General features: G+C 45.9%; 1 protein-coding gene across 1 annotated transcript in view; it reads left to right on the forward strand.

The window, feature by feature from the left end:
- The window catches only part of Stox2 (storkhead box 2), a 230855-nt gene that overhangs the window by 192 nt on the left and 206072 nt on the right, over positions 1-24591 (forward strand). The window contains exon 2 of the mRNA XM_032918839.1: positions 104-543. Coding sequence (XP_032774730.1) covers positions 174-543 — 370 coding nt within the window. The 5' untranslated portion in view covers positions 104-173. The remainder of the gene's footprint in view (positions 1-103; positions 544-24591) is intronic.

A 24591-nucleotide genomic window follows, 5' to 3' on the forward strand; every position in this document is an offset into this window, starting at 1 on the left:
CTGTGCCTTGGGACTACCGGGCTCCTGCGGGGCACGGCGGGCGGGGAAGGGTGCGGACCCCCAATCTCAGGCAAGACTCTGACTCTCCCCGCTCGTCCCACAGTCACTGTCCGGTGCCGGTTCCCTCCAGCAGCCCGCAGCGGCGGCACCGGTGAGTGCAGTCCGCGCGGCGGATGCCTGGTAAGATGGAGAAGTTTCTGCAGATCGCGCCACACTCTCTGGCCATCGTCCTGGGCCCGGCCGACAGCCCCGCAGAGGAGAAGCCCGGGACGATTCAGCCCTCGCCTCAGGTTCCCACCCAACCCCGGCAGCTTGCCCGACACCACATCGGGTACGAGATCTTCGCAGATTTCAAAGCGGAGAACATGCAACACTTCTGGAACAAGAAGGTCACAGCCGCGGTGGCTGAGACTTTTTTCCTAGGCTGGATCGACGAGCAGGTCTTGCTGATCCAGGGCAAGGAGGAGCATCTTGAGGCGCTGCGGGAGGGCTGGACGCGCAGGGCTCTGCGACCCCCTTCTGGCTTCCAGATTCGCTGCTTGGGTGAGTGCCTCCGCCCCGTCGGGCTGCAAGGTCCTTGCCCTGTCCCCGGCTAGGGAGGGTGCTGAGCCTGGGCTTAGGCCGAGTTCCTGGGGTCCCAGGATCCTCGCCCGCATCTTGGTTGGGGAGGGGGTCCGCGGCGCTTCGAGAGCGCGGAATCGGGGGACTTTGGGGGCACTTGGAAAGTGGACTGCACCTTTCACCACGCGCGTCAGGGGCGGCCAGGGGAGCCTCCTGGCGGCGTCGGTGGCGCGCCCCGCGGGGCGGCGCCTGGGGCTGGCCAGGTAGGCGGCGCGGCAGCTCGGGGGTGCGCACGGATCGGGGCTAGGGTGTCAGCTTTTCCACGCCTCGCGGGCCTGGGAAGTGCGGGCCCGGCCGAGGGAAGGCGGGGAGAGTCGGGATCCCGGTGGTTCCAGGTCTGCGTGGCCAGCCCTTCCGTCCTTGCGACATCCTTTTCCAGGGTGGCGACCTGGTGGGGCTCGTTGCTCGGCTCAGGTGTGTTGGCGCCGTTCTCACTCTCTCGCATTTCTGTACAAGACAAAAGGTACATTTCTCCTTAAATGCTTTCCTTGTTGTGCAACTTCCAAACCGTATTGTGCGATTGTATTGTGCGATTGAAGGTGGAGAAAAAGAGACAACCGAGAGGAGCCAGGGTAAACGTTTGATCTTTTCGTTTGTTGGTGGCGAACGAGAAAAGAAAATAGTGAGCAGAATAGCTGGGGAGGGGTTTTCGCGGCCGAAACTCGGCGTTGTATTGACTTGGTGTTTTTATTGCAATTCTACTTAATATGTTTTTCTTAATCCCGGGCAACCTCGCGCTTAGTAAACTTTAGTTTTGGACCTCGGGCCCGGTGGCTAAGAGCAAATACAGCACATAGCGATGCTTTATGAAGCGATTCGATGAAGAAAGCATTCTTTCTGGTTCCACGGCTTAAACATTCTTTTATGACATTTTGGAAAGGAGGTCAAAAGTTCAAACCCTAAAAGCCTGTAAAGTGGCCTTCTGGGGTCCCTGCGCCTCCCCTGAAGGATTAGCTTTTACTTTTACCTACCAAGGTGTTTTCTATGCGGATTGTGAACAAACAGCATTTTTATTTTGCTGTGTTTTGCCTTTTTTTGTGTGTGCAGCAGAGATTTGTTTTTGCCAAGGTTCCTTTGAATCGAGCAGACAAACATCTAGTGAAAGCTTGCTTCTTGCTGTGCCTCAAAGATCGATCTTGATCCTCACCCCCGCGCCCCCCTCCCCCGCATCCCCCTAGTTCAGCCCCTGTAATTAAGCTGCCTGCATTACTAAAGGGGCCCGAGCTGAACGCCTCTGAGGGCTGGTCTGCCTTTCACTTCTTTTGCTGTGCAGGACTTGAACATTTGGAGGAGAATCGTCCTTACGTTTGTGCACGCACCTTCAAGACTTCTTCTACAGTATTTTGTTTGTTCCCTTTGAAACTTGATCCCAGGCTGCTTTTGAGTTTTGATTTGGAGTTTTTAACGAGGCACTTTATAGTCTAATGGACCTCTCCTAAAACTCCAAAGTTTAACACTGGCCTCTGTCCTCTTGTTTCGTCTGGAGCTCCTTCCCGGTACCATTACAATTTGGCAATGGTATCTAAAGGAACAGCAACATAGTATCATTTGAAAACACTCGGTATGTTCACTTTTTTTTTTTTTACAATTCTATTTTATGAGTATTTATAAACAGATAGGAATTTCGTGATCTGTCATCTTCACCAAAGAGAAGCATTTTGACACATTTCAAAGGTTCCAACTCTATTACTGAAGTTGCTTGTGTCTCACCCTCATTATTAATTTCGCCTGTGGTAGGCTGACCTCCTCCTGATGGCTGTCTGCTATGACTCCTGCAGGACTGGGCTCAGCTCCTAAGTTAGGGTCATGGGTTGGAGGAAGAGACTTTTTCTTAAAACAGGAGGCATTAGATAAAAGAGCCCGGGGTGGGGTGGGGGAGGAGTGGGGGAGGAGTGGGGGAGGAGTGGGGGAGTGGTGGTGCCTGCTGATATGCAGGTGGCAACTGTCTTTTGAACCCCGTTGGGGGGGTCACAATCTCTGAGGTGCTTCACTTTCTCCTCTCTAAGGGTGGTTCTAGCGATGGGCTGTTTGAGAGATTAGGATGTACTATAAAATTCTCTAACGGAATGTCAATGTCTGTGGCAGGCCTCCTTGTCTTGGAGCTACTGGGGACTGGCTCACAGCCTTTCATTCTGAACCACAACGTTACCACTGTTGACAAATCAAAATGCAAGCGGTGAAACTTGATTTTGAGAAGTGTGATTGACATTTTAGGAATACCCTAGGACTTACTTAATCTATGTTCAAGAGCAGGAAGCAACCTTTGATACTTTGCACTTAAGCATGTTGTCGGACACCTGCACTCTTTTGTGATCACTTCACGTGGGTCAGCCATAGAACCAGAGACACCGGCGAGCACTGCAGGGAGTGTTATATTCCTACTTGCTAAACTTGAACCAGGAGGGGCTCTGAAATAACTGACAGCCAATTGTTAGCTCACAGTGTATTATTCTTGTAGTACATAATGACACTCACATAAGGGATCATTTTCTAGATGGTTCCTTAGATCCCACCAGGGACGGTGAACTTGTAATGAACTTGTTCTCTCTGGTTCTCCCAGTGAAGAAGAGAAAGGAAGGCTTTGTCGCCAGCCTCAGATGCACATTTCCTGGGCGAGTGCCCCTATGCCATCCCAGAGGAGAGGCTGCACAGACAGTACCTAGGTCTTGTCTAGCTCTGCCCCACTACAGTTGGGGCTAGCCCATGAGTTCATATTTTATTTCATAGCTTACTGGAAAGTGGGAAACAGCTACATTGGAAAGTGCAAGCGTTTCAGTGTCCGTAATCCCAAAAGTATATGGTTCTAACCAGCTGTAAAATTTTCCGGTGATGGTTAGACACCCAAGCGGTGATTACAGGATCAACCAAAAAGGAGGGAATTAAATAACTCAAAGGACACGTAGTTTCAATTTGGCATATTCCAATCCACCACTTAGAAATAACCCACCTGAATATTCTTAGAAATATCCTATGGTGTGCAAATAGAACCAGAGGTCACTTTTTATCTCTAGGACCCCCTCCTCCGCCCCCCAAAGGAGACGAATATGTGGATGCAAGAAACTAGTAATTATTTTTAACTGACTGAGAATTTCAAACACGCATAACATGTTTTAAAATTGTCCTGTAAAACATGTTACATTAAGTCCCGTACATGTTTATTGGGGTTTTCCAGTGCCGATCTCTTGTCATTTCCTGAAGATACAAGGACTGATAAGGCATGCAATTTTGGGGCTGGGTTCCGACTGGAGGAACTGAGCAGTTAGTGTGGGGGCTGGGGTTCGGACTGGAGGAACTGGGCCGTCTAGGTGCTTCCTGGGCTTTTGTTGTGTGTTTCGGGGCAAGAAGTTGCATTAGCTTAGTAAGTAGGCAGAACAGTTTTCCTGGGGTGAGAGGAGCCAGGCTTTGTGTGGGAGGGGGGTGCTGGCCTAGGAAGGCTTCAGAGCAGCAGGCTGGGAGCTGGGGCTTGCAGGAGGTCAGGTGCAGGGGCTGCAAAATTCAAGCCCAGTTTGGAAGTGGATGGGGCGCAGTGGAGAATGTTGTCGGGCGAGGGAAGGCATGCAAGGGCCCTTTGTGAAGGTTTGGGAGTGGGGTTTTTATGCCTAGAGAAGTGAGGCCATTTGACGTTTTAATAAATTTGCTAGAGTCAGGCACGGTGGCAGATGGGCTGGGGGGCGTAACTGGCACAAGTTTATTATCTGCAGTCATGGGGACAAATGGGTCCCATGTTATCTCTCTTGTGGTACATTGTAACTTTTGCTGTCCACAGTCCTTGCTCTCAGAAGGATGTCACCTGTCTGCTTGAGTCTAGGGACCTGTCTGTTTTAGACATAGACTCTTCCGGCTTTGCGTGGAGACACACTGTGGGCCTCTATTCTCCTGCCCCGGGGTCCCGAGTTTTTCCCATCTGTTAATGCTCATGAGTTCCTCTGACTTCAGGTCCCAGGGATGCTGGGTTACTGTCTCTGTCCTTTGCAGTGACTTCTTACACTGCTCCATTTGGTTCTTAGATTTTCAAATAGTTGTGATCAAGTATACATACTTTTAGGACCTGAATATACATTTTAGAGTGTAGTCAAAGCTGGTCTTTCGCATTAAAAAATGTTTAGAGTATGCAGATGTAACTAATTGGCCATCTCAGGACGATTTTCTTTTCCCTCTCCTCCCTTCTTTTATAGGACTGCATTTTAGGCAGCCTAGGCTAGCCTTAGACTTGCTACATAGCTGGCAGTGGCCTTGAATCATTGAACATTTTGTTTCTGCATCGGAGGGCTGGCAGCTAAAGATTTTTAAAGATTTATTTATTTTCATTTATATGAGTCCACTGTAGCTGTCTCCAGACACCAGAAGAGGGCATCAGATCTCATTATAGATGGTTGGGAGCCACCACGTGGTTGCTGGGGATTGAACTCAGGACCTCTGGAAGAGCAGTCAGTGCAGGTAACCATTGAGCCGTCTCTGGCCCCAAGAACTGCTTTCTTAAAGAGGCTTCTTCAAGGAGTAAATTATCAAGACAAAATTGATAGGCATTTTCCCCCCCCCTTGGTGACACAGATCTAGGCCAGATTAGACCAGATTAAAAGTAGATAAAGGCAGGTTTATTAGGAGGTAGCTCTCCGGTAGGTTCACCCGTCCCACACGTGGAGGCCAATGAAGTCACACATCTAGGCCAAAGCAAGGGGTTTTTATAGAGCTTAGGCAAGGAGCTATGACATTTCAGCTAGGAGCTGGGACGGTGTCTATACAGGGCCAAAACCTGAGCTCTCGGTCTGGCACTCTCGGGTAGGTTTCCAGAAACTTGGAGACAAGGAGTGATACAGGTTAGCCTAGAGTTTTCTCCAAGTCGGTAGGGGAGTTTTCTCTGTGCAGGCGGGGAAGGAGGGCAGACAGGGTTTCCCAGCTTTTGCTGGGAATAAGCAGGGGTTCCAGCCTAACAAATATGTTTTTAAATGGTGCATACTCTCTGGACTGGAGAAATGGCTCAGTGGTTAAGAGCACTGGCTACTCTTCCAGAGGACCTGGGTTCAATTCCCAGCACCCACAGGGCAGCTCAAAACTGTCTGTAACTCCAGTTGCAGAGGCTTGGACACCCTCGACAGGCATACATGCAGACAAAATACCAATGCACAGTAAGGACGTAGAAAATGATACAAATACACTTGAAAGCCAAAACAGAAGCTATTCATAGCGCAAGTCCTTCAGATCAACTTAATTTGCTTAATTGAGCGAGTGGCTCAGTGGTTAGTTAAGAGCTCTTCCAGAGGATCGGGGTTCAAGTCCCTGCAAGGGGATCTGACACCCTCACACACATTGCAGGAAAAAATACGAGTACACACAAAATAAAAGTAAGTAAATAAATAAAGTGTGAAAAAACTTGTTTGATTCATCTAGCAACTGGACATATACCTCACTTCGCTCTTTCTGAGTGGAGAAGCAGAGAATGAATCCGACTTTATCAGTTCTAGTCTAGTGGGCCAACAGACATTCAGAAATTTAAAGAAAAAAAGTGCATTTGGTTTTGGTTTTTGCTGGGTTGATGATTGGACCCTGGACCCTGTGCATATTTGGTTATTACTCTGCCGCTGAGCCATATCCCCAGTCACTGAAGTAAGAATAAAGCAGCTAGAAACTGGCCCCAGGCAGCTAGATGCTAAAGCGCATGTGTGGAAGGGCTGGCTAGATGCTAAAGCGCATGTGTGGAAGGGCTGGCTAGATGCTAAAGCGCATGTGTGGAAGGGCAGGCTAGATTCTAAAGCGCATGTGTGGAAGGGCTGGCTAGATGCTAAAGCGCATGTGAGGAAGGTCTCTCTGCTCTAGCGCCAATTTTGCAGGATGTTTGGATGGTGAGGCAGCAGGCAGTAGCAATAGTGACAGGGTTACACACGGAAGGTAGCCTGAAGTACTTGAGGAACAGAAGAGAAAGCCAAGGGTTGACCAAGGCTAGCCCAGTGGAGGCATGCAGGATTATACTCCACAGTGAGGGAATATGACTATTTAAGTATAGAGTGTTGGATTAGATTTGTAGAAAAATCCGAAAGAATTTCAGATATGATTTGAATACAAAGACGTACTTCTTGAAGATGTTTACCCGTCATATTAAAACCTCAGGATTAATCTAAATATGGAACAATGACGCAATTAAGTGTTCATTAATGTCTAATCAGCCATAAATACATTTTTATGAACCATCTCATTCAGGCTCGCCGACCCTCTAAGCAAACGTGTGACTATTTCTATACGAGGAAAGATTTAGAGTGAACTTCTGAGCTCGCAGGCCACGCCTAGAATCATCAAGAGGCTTGGAGTCTTGTACATTTCAGTGTTTGTTGTTTATTTATTATTACCCCGTTGTTTACTTACTATCTCAAGCGTGCGTTTGTCTCCTTGTGAGTTTGTTTCGAATTTGGGAGAGAGAGTGTATGGAGAGAAGAATTTCATGGCCATTATTAAGTTAATTTAAGGAAGTGGTTCTCAGCCCCATCGGTTGTGACCCCTTTGAGGTTGCACATCAGATATCCTGGATATCAGTTCTTACATTATGATTCATAACAGTAGCAAAACTACAGTTACGAAGTAGCAGTGAAATAATTTTATTGTTGGGGGTCACCACGATGTGAGGAGCTGTATTAAAGGGTTGCAGCATTAGGATGGTTGAAAGCCATTGATTTAAGGAAACAAAATGGAAGAGGTGCCTAGATGCCGTGGAAACAAATACGTTGTACTCTCTGTTTCTAAGACACAGGGTGTGAGAGGGGAGGGAGGTGGAGGTGGTGAGAGAGCTTGTGTTTAGGGTGACCTATGAAAAAACAGCAAGGGTGAAGATGATGGCAAGGAGGAGGCAGCAGGGGACACAAACTGGTCATACAACCGTGCCTGCTATGTGAGCTTGCAGGAGGACTTCAGGTTGGAAGTCGTGAGTCAGGCAGGTTCATTCCAGTTTTCACAGCCTTTCTAACCAAGTGCCTTCTCAGTCACCAAGGCAATGAGGAAGGTTAAGGGAGCTAACCTGTTCATCCCTCATGGGATAGGCTCCACGATTTTGTGTTTAGTGCATGACCAAGTTTGGTCCCCAACATTCATGTCAAAAGCTTGTCATGATGGTGGTGTGCACTTGTCATACCAGCTCCTAGGAGGCAGAGCCAGGAGGATATTTATGGCCGTCTATCAGAACTGATGAACCTTGGGTCCTAGTGAGAGAACTTGTCTCAACAAATAAAGTAGATAGACACATGGAAGATGACATCTCAGGTTGTCCTCTTGCCTCAACATACATGTGCACACACACATATGCACATACATATACATGTACATACAACATACATACACAAGAGGCATTCTTCATCTGATCTGTTACAGTAACATTGATCCTACAGTTGTACCCTACTGATTCTTGCTTGTTCTCCAAGGAAACTTACTGTCTTGCAGGTTCTGATGGTGACTCTCCCCCACCCCCCGTCCCCAGCCTCTTTTTCCTTTGGTCTGGATAAGCTTGGAAAACCAGCCAACTTTAGAGTTAATATGGAACTATGGGAGACTTGAGTAATTGTTGTTGATAGCGGAGACTCTTGTGAGCAGCGTCTCACAGTCTAATTTGTCTAGGTTGATTTCCTTTTACCAGAGCCTGGTTATTAATTTATTAAAACATCTTGGTTTAAGGTCTTTAATAGTTAACTGTGAAATGCAAATATATGGAAGCATGAAAGTGAGACCTTAGGAACTCTGCTGCCCCCAGATAATCTCGCTACCCTTTATTATTATTACTATTACTATTACTATTATTATTATTATTATTATTAATCTCTATCTTCTATATCTCCACTATCATGGAAAAAAGACTATTCTACAAGATAAGTTTTACACCATTTCCCTTTTCATTTTATTAAGTGGTTGTGGATCCTACTTGGAAGTGGAATAAACCATGAGAGGGAGAAAGATGGAGTCTTGTTAATGTTCCCATGTGTCAAGCAGTGCGGCAGGCACTTTGTATACATTGCCTCATCTAAACTTTAAGGAGCCATTGGTAATGCGGTTTGCTCTAAAAAATTTTTGTTATTGTTTGCATGCTGATGCCCGAAGAGAGAGTCAGATCTCCTGGAGCTTGAACTATAAACTGTTCAATTGTGAGCTAGCCAACGTCGGCGTTTCTAGCATAGTGTTTTTATTTTTATTTTGTATTTGTATTTTTTTTTTTTTCTTTTTTTTTCGGAGCTGGGGACCGAACCCAGGGCCTTGCGCTTCCTAGGCAAGCGCTCTACCACTGAGCTAAATCCCCAACCCCTTGTATTTGTATTTTTAATTTATGGCACAGTGACACATAAATATGTAAACTAGCAACTGAAGATACAGGTTCTATGAAAGAAATGCATTGGATTATATGATTTCCTTTAGTGATTTTAAATATTTTTTTTTCTTTTTTCTTTTTTTCGGAGCTGGGGACCGAACCCAGGGCCTTGCGTTTGCTAGGCAAGCGCTCTACCGCTGAGCTAAATCCCGAACCCCTTAAATATTTTTTTTATTTGTATGTATGTCTGTAAGTCTGTGTGCAGGTGTGTGCATGTGAGTGTAGTGCCCATGGAGGCCAGAAGAGGGCGTCAGATCCCTTAGAGCTGGAGTTACAGGCAGTTGTGCGCAGCCTGCCATGGGTGCTGGGAACTGAACTTGGGTCTTGGCAAGAGCAGCAAGTATGAACATCTTTTGAGTCTCATGATTTCTACAGCACATACAGATTGTGTAATTATAAAATGTAGGGTCTTTAAAGCTAAAAATTTACTTCTAAGTACAGTTTTGATTAGGTCTCATAAGCTCTGACATGCACTTTCCATTGTTTCCAAGAGGGGGATAACTACTATTTTGATTTCCTCTTTGACCTAGTGATTATCCTAGATTAGTTTTTCTTACCTCACCCCTAGAAGTTGATGTTCAAAAAACGGTTGTCATTGGTTACTTCTGTTCTGCAGAGTCAATGCTGACTCTGTAAGGCTTCATAATTGCAGAGGAGAAGCAAAAATGAAGAGTGAGAAAGGTAGACAGTCTTAACCGTTAGCATCAAAGTTCAGAAATCTCAACACAGCAATAGTTGTGTCTCCATCCGTACTGGCAGGGGAGGGGTTCCAGAATCCTCCATAAATGTGGACGAGTCCCTCGTGCTGAGTAACTGAGTGGGAGAGTAAACCACACATTGCCCACGTGTTTTGATCATGGCTAGGTTGCTTGTAATGAAGTCACACAGTGGAAGTGTATTGTTTGGGGAATCCAGTCAAGAAAAATATTGTCTCTGCATGTCCAATGTGGATATACTTTTCTTTAAAAAATGTTTTCGAATCTGCAGATGAAGAGCCCTCAGCGATAGGTGGCTTATTATGTGTGTATTTAGTTCCCAAATTTACTCATATCCTGAATAAAAATCAGGTTTTTATGTTTGTCCTAGTTAGGGCTTTATTGCTGCGAAGAGACACCATGATGAAGGCAGGTCTTACAAAGGACAGCGTTTAATTGGGGCTGCCTTACAGGTTCAGAGGCTCAGTCCATTATCATCATGACAGGATAATGGCGGCATCCAGGCAGACATGGTACAGGAGGACCTGAGAGTTCTCTATTGTACATCTTGATCTGAAGGCAGCCAGGAGTGGACTATTTTCCTCAGGTACTCTGTAGAAGACTCTGTTTCCACACTAGGCAGAGGCCCTGAGCACAGGAGGCCTCAAAGCACACCCCACAGTGACACCCTTCCTCCATAAGGCCACACCTACTCCAACAAAGCCACACCCCTAATAGTGCCACCCCCTGTGGGCCAAGCACACAGACATAGGCATCTATGGGAGCCAAGCCTATTCAAACCACCACAATGTTCTATAGAAACCTGGAGAAAAATGGTAATTTTATTGGATGTATGTGTTAGTTTCTATTACTAAATTTTTTTAAAATATATTTATTTATTTTATGTATGTGAGTACACTGTAGCTTCAGACACACCAGAAGAGGGCATCAGGTTTCATTACAGATGGTTGTGAGCCACCATGTGGTTGCTGGGATTTGAACTCAGGACCTCTGGAAGAGCAGCCAGTACTCTTAACCGCTGAGCCATCTCTCCAGTCCACTATTACTAAATTTTTATATATTAAGTGTATTATATTCGAATTTGTTTTTGGTTCTTGTATGTTTTATTAAAAGCGTGGACACTAAAGTAATTTTCTAAAAACTAGGCCTCCTCTCTGTGTTACCTCCTGTCTGACTCCCATGTGCTGGAGTTAAAGGCATTCATTTCCATGCCTAGCTATAGTTGACATTTTGATACCTCATGCATATAGTATAGATTTTACCTTTTATAGAAGCATATAATATACACTTTTGTAATTTATACAGAGTGGTATTACACAAACTTCGCTTTCTAGAAAGCAGAATTGAAAGACAGACTTTCAATCTCTTTCCCTTCAGAACATTTACTTTCCGTTCAGCTGTTGATAAAACATTCTAACTACTCTTTTCTCTCAGAGATACATTTAAAATGTCTCTGTGTATATGTACATGCCTGTGGCTCACGTAGGTTGCAAGGTACCTGTCTAGAGCCCATAGGACAATCTTGGGTGTGAGTCTTCCATTTTCTTTCTTTCTTCCTCCCTTTCTTTCTCTCTCTCTCTCTCTCTCTCTCTCTCTCTCTCTCTCTCTCTCTCTTTCTTTCTTTTTTTTTTGAGATCAGGTTTCTAATTGGCCTGGAACTCTCGACAAAGGTCAGGTAGGTGACCCATGAACTTTCAGTGATCTGCCTGTGTCCCGTTTGATGTCAGTGGGATTACAGGTACACACTACCATGCCCAGCCTGGCCTGTTTTGTCAGTCCCGTAGATCCAAACTCGAGTTGTCAGGATGCAAATACTTTGCCAGCCAAACCGTCACCCCAGTCCCTGAGCATCTTTTAATCTCCAAAAAGCAATAGATTTTCCCATGGGAGAAAGTCAAACATCAGCGTTTTGTAAATCATTCATATGGAACTGAAATAACATGGCCCACCTGGCTCAGCCATGCTCACCACTGAGCATTTAAATGCCGTCTGTGATTTCTTCCCCTTTAACCTCACGACTACAGCACTGGTTTGCGGATGCAATTATTCCTTGGATACTGGCTCTGGGTCACGGACTGTAAGGGAGGTGGGCGAGGGATCTCCAGTAGCTGCTGCCTGGCAGGGAAAGAGCTGCTGTGGGGATGTGAGTGCTGGGATTAAAGGCATGAGCCACCACTGCCTACCCTGGGCCGGAGATTTTTAATATCATGCTCCTGCTGGATAATAAAAGAGCAGGTTTCACACACACCTGTTAAAATGTGGGAATGGAGATTTCATCGAGGACCGACCGCTGCAGTTGGTATATTAATGGTAGCCTGTGGTTGGGAGGAGGGGCTGAAGTTGTAAGCGTCCAGACTGGGGTGAAGAAGAAGATATTGTAGGGAAAAGTACATGACATTGCGTTGGTTGTCAGACTATTGAGACAATGGGCTCCAAGAAACTGGGATTTCTCTAGAAGTATCTATCATGTTGGAAGGAGAAAAGGACTGAAATTCAGTGGCAGGAGCAGCCGGAGGAGGAACTTTACACAATTCTGACAGCTTGTCAACTCAGTCGCAGGAGACTGGAGCAGAGAGAGCGATGGGTAGGACCTGGACCTGATCGCTTCGTTGTCTTGGTTGTCTATTTAAACTTCAATCTCATTAGGACTTTGACGATAGATTTGGGGTGAAGAGTGTCCCTGGACATCTTTATTTGTTCCTCTTTCCAATGTGATGTGGCCATCTTCTCCTCCCCCAACCCCCTTCATTGTGTAGCCTTGACCAACCTAGAACTAATCATGTAGACCAGCCTGTCGTCAACCTCAAAAAACCCATCCGCCTCTGCCCCCTGGGCTGGGGCTATTGGCATGCACTACTGTGACCAACTTTACTGTAGTAACTGCTTATTGAGGTTGGGTGCCTGGGCCTAGCTTGTTAGGGTTACCAGGATATAGGTCCTGATCTGAACAATCCCTGTAACAGACTGTAATCCCTGTATTCAGCCTGAGCAATGGCAGATTTGTGACCAGGGATCACAGTGGAGGGTTAAGGCTGGGGCATTACTTAAAGAATTGGAGGGATGACTGGGGCTCTGGCCAAATCCCTGTAACAGGGTCCTCACTGAACACAGGTCAGGCTGGTTGGAGGCATTTGGATATGGTGGGGGAAGAGAACCCGATCAGCTGTCAAGGGTGAGGATTGTGCTAAACTAGCTTAGCATCTGTGTCTGGGGAAACTACACACACACACACACACACACACACACACACACACACACACACACACACACACACGGATGAGGACTGTGCTAAACTAGCTTAGCATCTGTGTCTGGGGAAACTACACGCACACAACACACACGAATGCGTGGAAACGCATAGGCAGGCGTAAGAAACAGTTCAGGAACTTGAGTAAAGTCTGGCTAAGCCAAGCAAACTCAGCACCGATCGGGGCTCACAGGTCAGGGAGGGGCAGTGGAAGGTACGTGAGCAGAGGCAGCCATTTGATAGAAGGAGGCCACACTGAATGGTATTTTGTACATCAGAGTTGTTTTTGTTTGTTTCGCCAGCTCATACTATATAAGCTGCCTGATGTTTGAGGATCTTAGTTTCGGGGGCCACAAGCCACAGGGTAAGGAGGATGCCGGCCTTGTTTTCTGACTCACGCTGGTTTCAAAGCCACAAGAACGAACCTTCTAGGAATTCTGTCGACCTTTGGGAGACCCCAGCTTCTTGGTTCTGGCCTGAGGTCCAGGTGGCGTGCTGTCCTCGGGGGTGGCAAGGTTTGGTTCATATTTTTCATTTGAACTTGTCATTGCCTCCAGGTGGAAGTCGCCATAGACATTACTAATGATTCCAAGTCGCGAAGGAAATGAAGACAGGAAAGCTGTGTCTCATGACAGGCGAATTTTCAGCTTAGAGAGTGCCATGGAGACACAGCCACGTGGCTACTGATAGATAGACAACCCATTAATTACATACCTTCCCCCGAGAACTTCACTTGATAAGTTCCTTCTCTGCTCTCTTTTCACGTTTAAAATGAACGTAAGAACCAGACTTGGTGTGAATAGTCTGGCCCGGGTGGGGCACGCCTTTAATCCCAATGCTCTGGAGGCAGAGGCTGGGTGATCTCTGTGGGCCAGAGGCCAGCCTGGTCTACACAGTGAGTTCCAGGACAGCCAGCCAGAGCTATATGAAGAGACCGTATCTCAACAGAACAAAATAAAAAACAAACAGAACCTAAATATATCTCACTGATAAATAAGTTTCTCTGGGTGAAACAAAAAACTCAGAAAACACCAAGATTCTTAAAACAATGTGAGTTCCTTTGTTTTTAGGAGTGTGGCCAAAAGGAAATGAGCTGGCTCTCCTAAGGTCCAGCTCTGTGTAATTCTATTCATAGTGAGAGCTTAGAAGCCAGCAAACTTACATGCAGCACGAATAAGTCATACCTGAAACTTACACACTCAAATTACTTCGTAGGTAAAGTCACATTTGTGCGGGATACCTTTTAAAATGTCATCGGAAGGGTTTTAGATTAAACCAAGAAAAAAAATGTTTAAGTATGGCACTTTAAAACAAATTGTCTTCCTTCCGTTAACATTTCTGAAAGTTTAATAGTGGAAGATCAGTTTCCAGCCAATAGAGTGGAATTGTCGTTGCTTTCGAGAACAGATGAATGATGAATCGTTCAGTTCACATGCGTCAGATCAGTTCCTCTGTCAGAATGTGAGTCTACACCCTGGCCAATGAAAGGTCCAGAGCATGACCTGCGCTAAGAGTGCTTTTGTTTTCAAGGAAGGGCTTTCCAGTCTGACTGTCAGGAGAGAGACAATGTTCATATTCTTCTCGCAAGCGCTGGTGACTGTGGCATGGACTCTGGCTCCCTGTAGCCCTGTGAGCATCCTTCGTTTTTTCAAGTAACGCGTCTTTGTGCTGACTTTACCCTTCTGCCAGAGAGATCGCCCAGGCATTTTCAATTAGGACACTGCCTTCTCCAGTCATAAAGTTTCAAAAGATTCCCATTTAAATGTCAATTAATATATTTTCATTCTGCTTGTTTATTTCTTATTCTATTCTGCTGGCTTGTGTTAACAGAGTATTTTGAATGCGTTTGTTTTTCCCCATCAGACCGTAATCATTTTGAAGGTAGAGAATGTGAACTTTGGTTTATTTTTTCTAATCCAGTGTTCTGTGGTAATGCACAAGCTTCAGCACCGCGTAGGTGTCCTTAAAAGTATTGTTAATACTAAGCAGATGCCGCCATGGCTGCGGCAGCTCCACACTATGGTTTTTAGACTGGGCGCAGCTAACTAAAGATGAAGTAAGTCAGTGATATTTTAAACAATTTTTCCCCCGAAAGCATTTTAGCAAGCCACCCAGATGTTCACAGGGTTTGATGTGGTAAATTTATCCCTATGACCAGATATACAATAATAATGAATCCTATACAGGCCTTTGTGTAGGCCTTTCCATATACAACTTATAAGAAAAAAAATGCTTGCATGTACTCTAGATGCCATGATTGGGAAGTAGTTATGGATATTCTGTGTCTTTGTGTTGGGTAGAATACTTGGTAGTTATTGAAAACGTCTTTGAGACATTTTAAGTGTGATGATACACTTAAAAATTAAAAGTTAAAAAGATACATTTATTTATATGTGATGGTGTATATGTATCTCCGTGTGTGTGCATGTGTGTACGTACCTGTGCCATGCCATGGTGCACACGTGGAGGTCACAGGGCCACTTATGGGGGATCCGTTTTCTCCCTCTACCGTGTGAGTGCCAGGGACTGAACAGAGTCCTCAGACTTGGCAGCAAGTGGCTTTAGCAGCCGAGCCCTTTGTCTCACGGAGCTGGTGCTTTCAAACAACCCACAGGAAGGCCCACAGGTGGAGAACATGGAATTAAAATGGAAAGAGACTTACACTTGGCAAAGTGCTACAAAATGTATCTGTTAAACTGTTACTGTGACGAGCATATCTTAAATCTGCCGGTGATAGAATGCAGCTTTAGAAAGCAAGACTTGGGCTCTAGGTTTGTAAGTTAAATAGTGATAGAATCATGTCACTCAAAAATCAAATCTTGGATAATTAAGGGAAGTTGGAAGCCCAGGCTAGTCTGTTTATCTGGTCGGCAAGCGTGCCTTTGCATTGTGGTTGGACGTTTTTGTTAAGGAAAGAAGGTATTCTTCTCTGATTGAGAGGAAAGTGAGGTGATATAATGTTACAGGACATGATAGTCCTTGCTGTTGATACTGAGCCAAATGACATTCAGTGTGGGAGGGAACACAGGCTCTTTTTCAGTCCCCTCTTTTCACACTGTAGGTTGCTGCTTTGTGTCACCCTAATGGGGAGTGAGAACATGGAGCCTTCAATAGAATAAAAAGGATACTGAAAAATTCAGAAATCGCATCTTCTGACATGTGATCAAATGGATGCCTGGAGCGTCATTGGTCTTCAGTATCCAATAGCAACATCATCCGGCTCTGGTCATGCAAGATCAGAACTCTTGAGCCATTCCACAAGGTTTATGCCACATGTGGATTCCCCAGTGTACATTGGAGTGGAAGCATGAATGCCGTATTTATTTCGAAAAGCTCACCAATGGGCTCTGGGATGGCTTGGGTTAAGGGTGCTTAGGAACCCTCAGAGTAGAGGGAGGGAACTGGCACTTGGCAGTTGTTTCCTGACCTCTGCGTTTGTGCCATAACATATGTGCCCTCCAAAAAATGTGGGAAAAAATACCGAACAATGCTGCCTCTCATATTAGCTATGGATATTGTTTGGTGGTGATGTCCTTGCCTAGAATGCAAGGCTCAAGAACCTTGTCCATTGCCAAAACAAACAAACAAAAACAACAAAACTAAAACAACTTTTAAAAACATTAAAAATAGGGCTGGAGAGATGGCTCAGCGGTTAAGAGCACTGGCTGCTCTTCCAGAGGTCCTGAGTTCAAATCCCAGCAACCACACGGTGGCTCACAACCATCTGTAATGGGATCCGATGCCCTCTTCTGGTGTCTGAAGACAGCTACAGTGTACTCATATATAATAAATAAATAAATCTTAAAAAAATTAAAAGTGCTTATTTTTCCTGAAAACTCACCTTTTTCTTCCACGTGGAGAGATTTAATGAGAGAAGAAGAGGAGAGGAGAGGAAAGAAGGCCGGCCATGAGCATATGGAGGGAAGGGGGGTTGGGTAGAGAGAAGGGACAGGTAAAAGCGGAAGAGCAGAGAAGAGAAGAGAACAAAGAGAGAGAAAGAGAGAAGTAAGAGTTACTTTTTTCTATATATGAATTCCAATGGAGTTAAGACACATTACCACAAGTCTACACAATCTTCGAAGATTTTATATTACATTATTTTTTTACTTGAAAAGATTAGAAAGTCTTCACTAAGATAGTCTCATGAGGGGCTCTGGGAGATGGCTCTATGGATGAAGCATTTGTCATGCAATCCTGAGGAGCTCGTATCTCCTGCACCCACATAAGAAGCTGGGTGGATTTGGCGGCCCATCTGTAATTCCAATGGAAGGGAGGCAGAGACAGGGGATCTCCATGGCAAGATGGCTACCTTGACGGTCAGCCAGCTCTGGGTTTAGTGAGAGGCCCTACCTAAATACATAAGGTGGATGGTGAGAAAGGCACCCAGGGTTAATCTCTGGCCTGCACACAAGTGCACATGCGAACCTCCACACATTCAAATACATGTATACATGTATGCAAAACAAAACAAAACAAAAAACCCCCAAAACTGAAAACACCACACACATGCAACAAAACAAAACAAAAACCAAACAAAACTGACATTTTTGCACAAAGAAACAATTCTAAATCATAGTACTGAGTATTGGCTAAATAAATTGATGTAATCTGGTATGTGTGTGCATGTGTGTGTGTGTGTGTGTGTGTGTGTGTGTGCGTGTGCGCACCAACAGTTTTATTTTCATTGACAAATAATTTAAAGGCAGAAAAGTGTTATCAGAAGTCCTGGGAGCCCCAGTAGAGACATCAAATGTGACCCGTGAAGTAAGGTCCTGTCTTTGGGGATCTGAGTCTCGGTAATAAATAACCCAAGGACAGGCACGCATGGAGGATGGAGGACAAAGAGCGGACCCGAACAGAAGCACGAGAAGGCTTTGTATGATTTAAAAGAGAACTCCGGAGCAGGCACGCTGTGAACTGTCCAGCTGCCCGGTGCACTAAAGCTGTTCTGCTTGGGTCGACGCTACTTGGAGGTCAGCGGCCTGGCAGCAAGCATCCACATGCCCCGAACTGGGAACGGGAACTTCAGAAACCCAGCAAGGAAGCCCAAAGTGTTAATTAAGGAGTTTAAAAGCAAATGAAAGGCTCAAGCCAGCATCCAAAAGAAAAAGATGGGAGAGAAGAAAGAAAGAGTGATGTCTTTCTGAGTCAGGCCTTAGGGAGATGGGCAGATCCAGCAGGATGTCATGGTAGCTCTGCTGGTAGGGACTGCACTAGGGGCTGGGAATTCCGGGAAAGCAAAGCACAGTGCCTTAAGGGGAACCCGCCCTCCATAGTGGTGGTTCTTAGCCAGGCCCTGACCTGCCTTGCTGCACTAACAGATAAGACAAAGGGCCAGCTTCTACCCAGAGGCGAGTTCTACCCTCACAGGCTGATTCGTTGTTGCCATGGAACAGTTAGCACTTCTGCTGTTAGTTATGACAAACTGTAATTGTGTTCCGACAGTCCGGTTAAGGGTATGCCTAATGTCATGACAGGAGGAAAGAGAATGCTGATTTTTAGAAGGTTGGAGCTCTCTGCTTAAACTCTCATGCCGCAAATCATTCGCATCTTTCAGCCCCCTAATGACCTGGTAAGCCATCTAGAACATTCTCTTCTAAGAACATGGCGCTGCTACCTTCTCTTCCAGAGGTGTTTTGTGTGGGGGAAGAAAACACACTGAAGCCAGCAAGCCAAGCAAGGAAGAACGTTTACTTTCCTACTTGAGGTTTAGTATGGCAGTAGGGTTGAGGTCTACATGGCTCTTTGAGGTCTCCTGGCCTTGATTACTTTTTCTTGAGTTTCAAACATACAAGTGTCACAGACACATAGCATAATGATGATACTTTAAGATAAAAGACATGTGTCAACAATAAAAATATTTTTCACACTACATTTTTTTTTTTAATGCTGACTGGACTGGAGCAATGACTCAGTGGCAAAGATCACTGGCTGCTCTTCCAGGAACCTGGGCTCAGGTCCCAGTACCTACATAACCGCTCAGAACTGTCTGTAACTGCAGTTCCAGGGGATCTGACACCCTCTGCTTGTCTCTGTGGGCACCAGACACGGAAGTGGTGCACACAATACTTATAGACAACACATTCTCACACTGCAACAAAAGTTTAAATAAAAACGCTGAGTTTGTGGCTCAAGGCCAATCAGCCACCCTCGCTTTCTTCAGCCAACCAACCCTAAATCAGAGGAGGAAAATTCTCAGGAGCTTAAAAACCCTCAGCCCTCCAGAAGACACTGGATCTTTTGGTATCTCAAGTCCTTCCTCAGTTTTGCTGCAGAGGGTCTTTCTCTCTGTGTGTCTGCTGCATGTGTATCTGTTGCATGTCATGTCTGCTGCATGTATGTCTGCTACATGTTATGACTGCTACATGTGTGTCTGCTGCATGTATGTCTGCTACATGTATGTTTGCTGCATGTGTGTTGCATATCATGTCTCCTGCATGTGTGTCTGCTGCATGTGTATCTGTTGCATGTCATGTCTGCTGCATGTATGTCTATTATATGTTATGGCTGCTGCATGTGTCTGCTGCATGTATGTCTGCTACATGTTATGACTGCTGCATGTGTGTCTGCTGCATGTATATCTGCTACATGTGTGTCTGCTGCATGTATGTTGCATATCATATCTGCTGCATGTGTGTCTGCTGCATGTGTTTCTGCACAGCCCCAAAAAACTCATTTCTTTACCTGCTGATTCTGTCTGTGGCACTTGACAGTTCTTCAGATTTGTCCTGCCTTTTAATTCTTCATTATTATTATTATTATTAATTATTATTACTTTATTTTTAAAAGGTTTTTTGAGATAGGATTTCTCTGTGTAGTCCCGGATGTCCTAAAACTCACTCTAGACCAGGCTGGCCTTGAACTTAAAGCTCTCCCTGCCTCTGCCTCCTGAGTACGCTACCACCACCCAGACTGGCAGAGAAAACGAACCTAATCTAGACCCCTAAACTATATCATTTCAAGATACCTAGCCTCTATCACTAGGTTAAAGAAAACCATTAGATATTAATGTTTAAAGTAGTTCCTTTTTCCCCCCTCCTGTTTGACACGTGACCTTGTTTCAATGTTTTAAGACGATCTCAAATCCATGTGGCTATCATTTTTCAGATTATTTAGTGTTTACTTACCTTTTTAACTAACTAATTAACGTGTGTGGTCAGAGGCCATTCGTAGCATATGTGTGGAGGGGAGAGGCAGCTTGCCAGTCTCTCTCTCTGCCATGCGGGTCTTAGGAACTGAATTCAGGTGGGCAGGCTTAGCACGGCTCACCAAGTCTTTATAGGCTGAGTATCTGCCTGGCCCTGGACTGTTTTTTATTTTGTGACAGAGGTGTTCTGTGTCTGCAGGTCTGAAAGCTTGCCTCTGTTTTATCCAGAGGGGTCATGTAATGAAAGTCCCGTGTCAGGAGGAGATCTCCCTTCCGGGCCTCAGCAATTTTATTTTTGACTTCTGGGGAGAGACTCTAGGTGTCACTGGCTATGGCGTACCTTCTGTGACACCTGCTTCTACTTCTCCTGCCACTAAAGCTGGGTGCCCCGTCAGGAGCTCTCCTTGTGGACGTGGGCACTCTTTGCCCGCTCCGCAGGCTTGGACATGCCACTGTCTGCCCTGCTTCAGGGAAATACAGATTCCAAATGTAGCCATTTCCCCCTCCGGCCTCCCAAAGGTTTGGCTTCTGAAAACACAAAGCAGGTTGACTTGGTTCTTGTTGTTGTTGTTGTTGTTGTTTATTTTTGGTCTGTTTGACATCCTGGACACTGGATGGTCACTGGATACTATTAGGTTGTGTGTCTTGTAAAAGATTGCTGTTTTCCTGCTTACTTTCAAAATATCACAGACTGAATATCTCTGGCTGGCTGCGGAGACCAAGCCGGCGGATTCCCTGTGTGGCGTTTGAGACACCCAAGGCAGCTGCAAATGGAAAATAAAACACTGAAGCTCCAGCGTGATTTTTTTTTTTTCTTCCTCCCGGTCACGGTCCTGTTCTTTCATTCCTGGCCCTCCTTCCCTGCTGCTAATCCAATGTAGTTTAATGACTTTATTTTGCCCCTGAATTGTACCCAGAGGCTTGCTGGGGACCCTCCCTTGGCTGGATGCCTGCGCGGAACCGTGTGGCTCGTCACGGAATGCAGATAATGGCTTTGCTTCCTCCTGTGCTTTAATCGGCAGAAACCTGTGCGAGCAGGTAGACCTTCCCTAAAGTACAGACGGAAGCATCACGCCGCTGTGTTCACGCCGCTGTGTTCACGCCGGTGTTCACGCCGGAGTACAGCCAGCCCCGATATCCTTTGCAGAAGCCCTCAATGTCCTTCCTGCTCTGTTGGACTTGTTAACTCATGGCCCTAAGGGAGTGGGTAAAGCCTTCTGTAAAGGTCACACGCTCCGTGTCATCCCGGCTGTGTTCTCTGACGTCACTGTGACTGAGAGCCCTGGTGGCAGGTGACTTTGCAGAGGCCCCTCTCTCTCTCTCTCTCTCTCTCTCTCTCTCCTCTCTCTCCTCTCTCCACTGTGCCGTGCCCGGAGGAGGAGAAAGGAAGGGACCCCTTCTCACCCAGGTGGCCTCCACTTCGAAGCAAAGCTCCTCGCTCTTCGTTCTGCCAGGCTCCAGTCTGAGCTTTGCCTCTGTGTCCAGTTACTGTGTCTGCTGAGCTCTGCAGCACAGAAGAACAGCTCTGGAGGCTGTCTACTGCATGACCCCGGAAAGCCAAGCCCCATAAACTGTAAGCCTGAAGCGGCCTGTGTCATCACCGTTGCTTGAGAACAAGCCTCCCAAAGCCACCATTTACTTGTTAGCTGCTGTGCTGGATTCTGAACTCCATGTTGTGTGTCCAGCCAGCACCAGATTGCACATATGGCGATGGTCCCTACAGCCCAAGTGTGTTGTGTAGCCTGCACCATCTTGGTTAATGTCAGTGTACACACTGATGTTTTTGCCCAGTGCCAGAGCTGGCTGCTGGTGACTGTTCATGATGTAGGTAATCTTTGCTGAAGTTTAGTAGGGTTCCTCTTATGTCCATTTTCTGAGAAGCTGAACAGGGTTCTTATCCATGGTGGGCTAAGTAGAACGAATGGTCCTGCAGAGACAGCCCTGCCCCACAACCCCTGTCTTCCCAGGCCAAGCTTTGCCTTCCCTGTGGGGGGTCATAAGTGGCCCCTTACAAGACCCTTTCAGTGTAGGTCAAGCCTTAGTCAGGTTTTCCCCTTGGAAGGAAAAGGTAACTATGCCTTTTACACGGGTTAAGAACAACTATTCTGGAAGATTCTCTGGGACCAAGAATGAGAGTAATTCAGATGTTAGAAGAAGGTGAGAGGGAAGCTTTGACTGAGTGGAAAACAGACAGCCTTTTCAGTATTTGGGTGACTCAACTTTATTTTTCTCCTTCCCACTTGTAATTCACTGTTAGACCGTGTTGGGGTTTGCTTCCTATTGCAATGCTAAATTCTGTATCCCAGGGTTCTAGTTGCCTCAAGAGGAGTGAATTCTCATGTCTACCAGCTTCTGTTTGGCAAACCTTGCTCCTTAATGTAAAACTATTGGTTAACAAAGAGGCCTGGTGCTGGTAACTGCTGAGAAGAGACGGAGACAAACTTCCAAGCTTCAGTTCCAGCTTGGGGTCTGAGGAGAAGGAGAAGGAGAAGGAAGAAGGCACCATGGCTTTGTGGTTCATGAGTCCATGGTCATGGGCCTGCCCTGCTGGAGTAGGAGTGGCCTTGGCAGAACATGGCAAGTGTTATCGAAAGTTTACTGACAGAGAAGTAGACAGACAAGCACAGAGGGTTGATATCTGCCCAGCTCTAATGCTTTAAGGCTTATTATAAATGTAAAGATGTTGTGTCTTTTAATTGGGAACTGAATGATCTAAGATGGGGTAGAAACCCCAAATGTTTACCACAGCAGGACCAAAAGATTCCCTCAAGAGAAAGGATGCTTTCTATCCCTCTGTATTCTTAGTAGTGAGCTTTCCGTAAGCACAGTAGAGATGCTGGGTTGCTAGCAAGAGAGACAGTGGCTTTACAAATAACCCGGAGTTACAGATGACATGACTTGTCTGGCCCTCTCAGCAAAGCTGACGCAGGTCCCAGGATCAGCACCAGAAGAGGAAACTGAGGCAGAGCAGTGAGGGAAGCCTCACCTCCTTCCTAGTTACCACATCTAGCTTTTGAGCATGGAAAGCCTGCTTCAACCTGTACTTGGATTAAAATTAAAAATCTATTTTAAATTAAAGCTAAAAATAGTGTATTGTTATGAAAAATATCACTGTGAGCAGCGTTCTGATTTGCCTGTCATTGCTGTGATAAAATGTCAGTCGAAACCAACTTGAGGAGGCAAGGGTTTCTTTCAGTACACAGAAAACTGCCCCCACAAAGCCAGTGTAGGAGCTCAAGGCAGGGTCCTGGCAGAAACCAATGTATAGATTAAGGAGGAACACAGCTCATTAGCTTGCTCCCAGGCTCATCTTCAGCTCCCTTTCTCTTTCATCCCAGGCTCACCCGCGTAAGGGATGGCACTGCCCACAGTGGGCTAGGTCTTCCTACATCAAGAAAATTCTCCCATAGACATGCCATCTGATATAGGCAATTCTTCAAATGAGGATCCCTCTTCCAAGGAGTATCAAGTTGACAGCAAACCTAGCCAGGACAAACAGACATAGGACATAATGAACTCAGCTTCCGGGATAGCATATGGGTTATTTGTCCTAGGCACTGCCTCCTATTCCTTTGTCTCCATGCATCTTTTTTAAAATCATAAATACCTTTTATCTTTTACTTAAAGTTCATGCTATCATCACACTTAAAAGTGTTACCTTTAACATAAATGTCTTTTAATATAAACTATTCAATGCTTATTACTAATTTGTTCAAATTAGTAATCAGACAAGAATAGCTCCGTTTAATTGGCAAGTGGATCTCTGTGAGTTTGAGGCCAGCCTGGTATACATAGGACAGCCAGGGCTACATAGTGAGACGCTGTCTCAGAAACAAACCAACCCCGACAGGTTTCTTCTTATTTTTACTTATGTGCATGTGTGTTTGTCTGTGTGAGCGAAAGGCACATGTATGCAGGCACTGTGGAGGCCGGAAGAGTTCCTCTCTCTTGAGCTGGAGCTGCAGGCAGGTGGGAGCTGCTCGACGTGGGTGCTGGCAACTTTACTCTCATCGTAACCGTGTGCACTCCTCACCAAGGAGCCCTCTTCCCAGCCCATAGTAATGGTTTTTACGCAAAGTACCAGGAGGTTCTGTGTGTTATTGTACTCGATTTAATTTTTTTTTCATGTGTCTGTTTTGCAAGACACAGAGGTGGCGAGAGATAATTTCCAGGTGCTGTCACTGGTCATGATGATTGATTGGACTCAGAAAAACACTCTCTCCTGGCTCCTTTTATCTCTAAAGTTATGTCTAGGTGATTGGCACAGGATAAGACTATGGACGGAGATGGGGAAGGAGGGAGAAGCAGCCATGGGAAGAGGCCCGGGGCTGGTGTGTGGCAGGTGCTGGATGTCTTTATGATGAGCTGTCATGCTTGTCTCCTCCCTTCCTCTCATCGGCCCCACCCCTTCCACTCGCTGCTGCTTTGAATGACATCTGGACCGTCACCATGTTGACCCTCTCCTTTAAGGGAATGTTCATAGAAACTTGAGGGTGCGCTTTGTTGAGCAACGCTGGCCGTT

Source organism: Rattus rattus, chromosome 13 (assembly GCF_011064425.1).
Source record: "Rattus rattus isolate New Zealand chromosome 13, Rrattus_CSIRO_v1, whole genome shotgun sequence".
Lineage (NCBI taxonomy): Eukaryota > Metazoa > Chordata > Mammalia > Rodentia > Muridae > Rattus > Rattus rattus.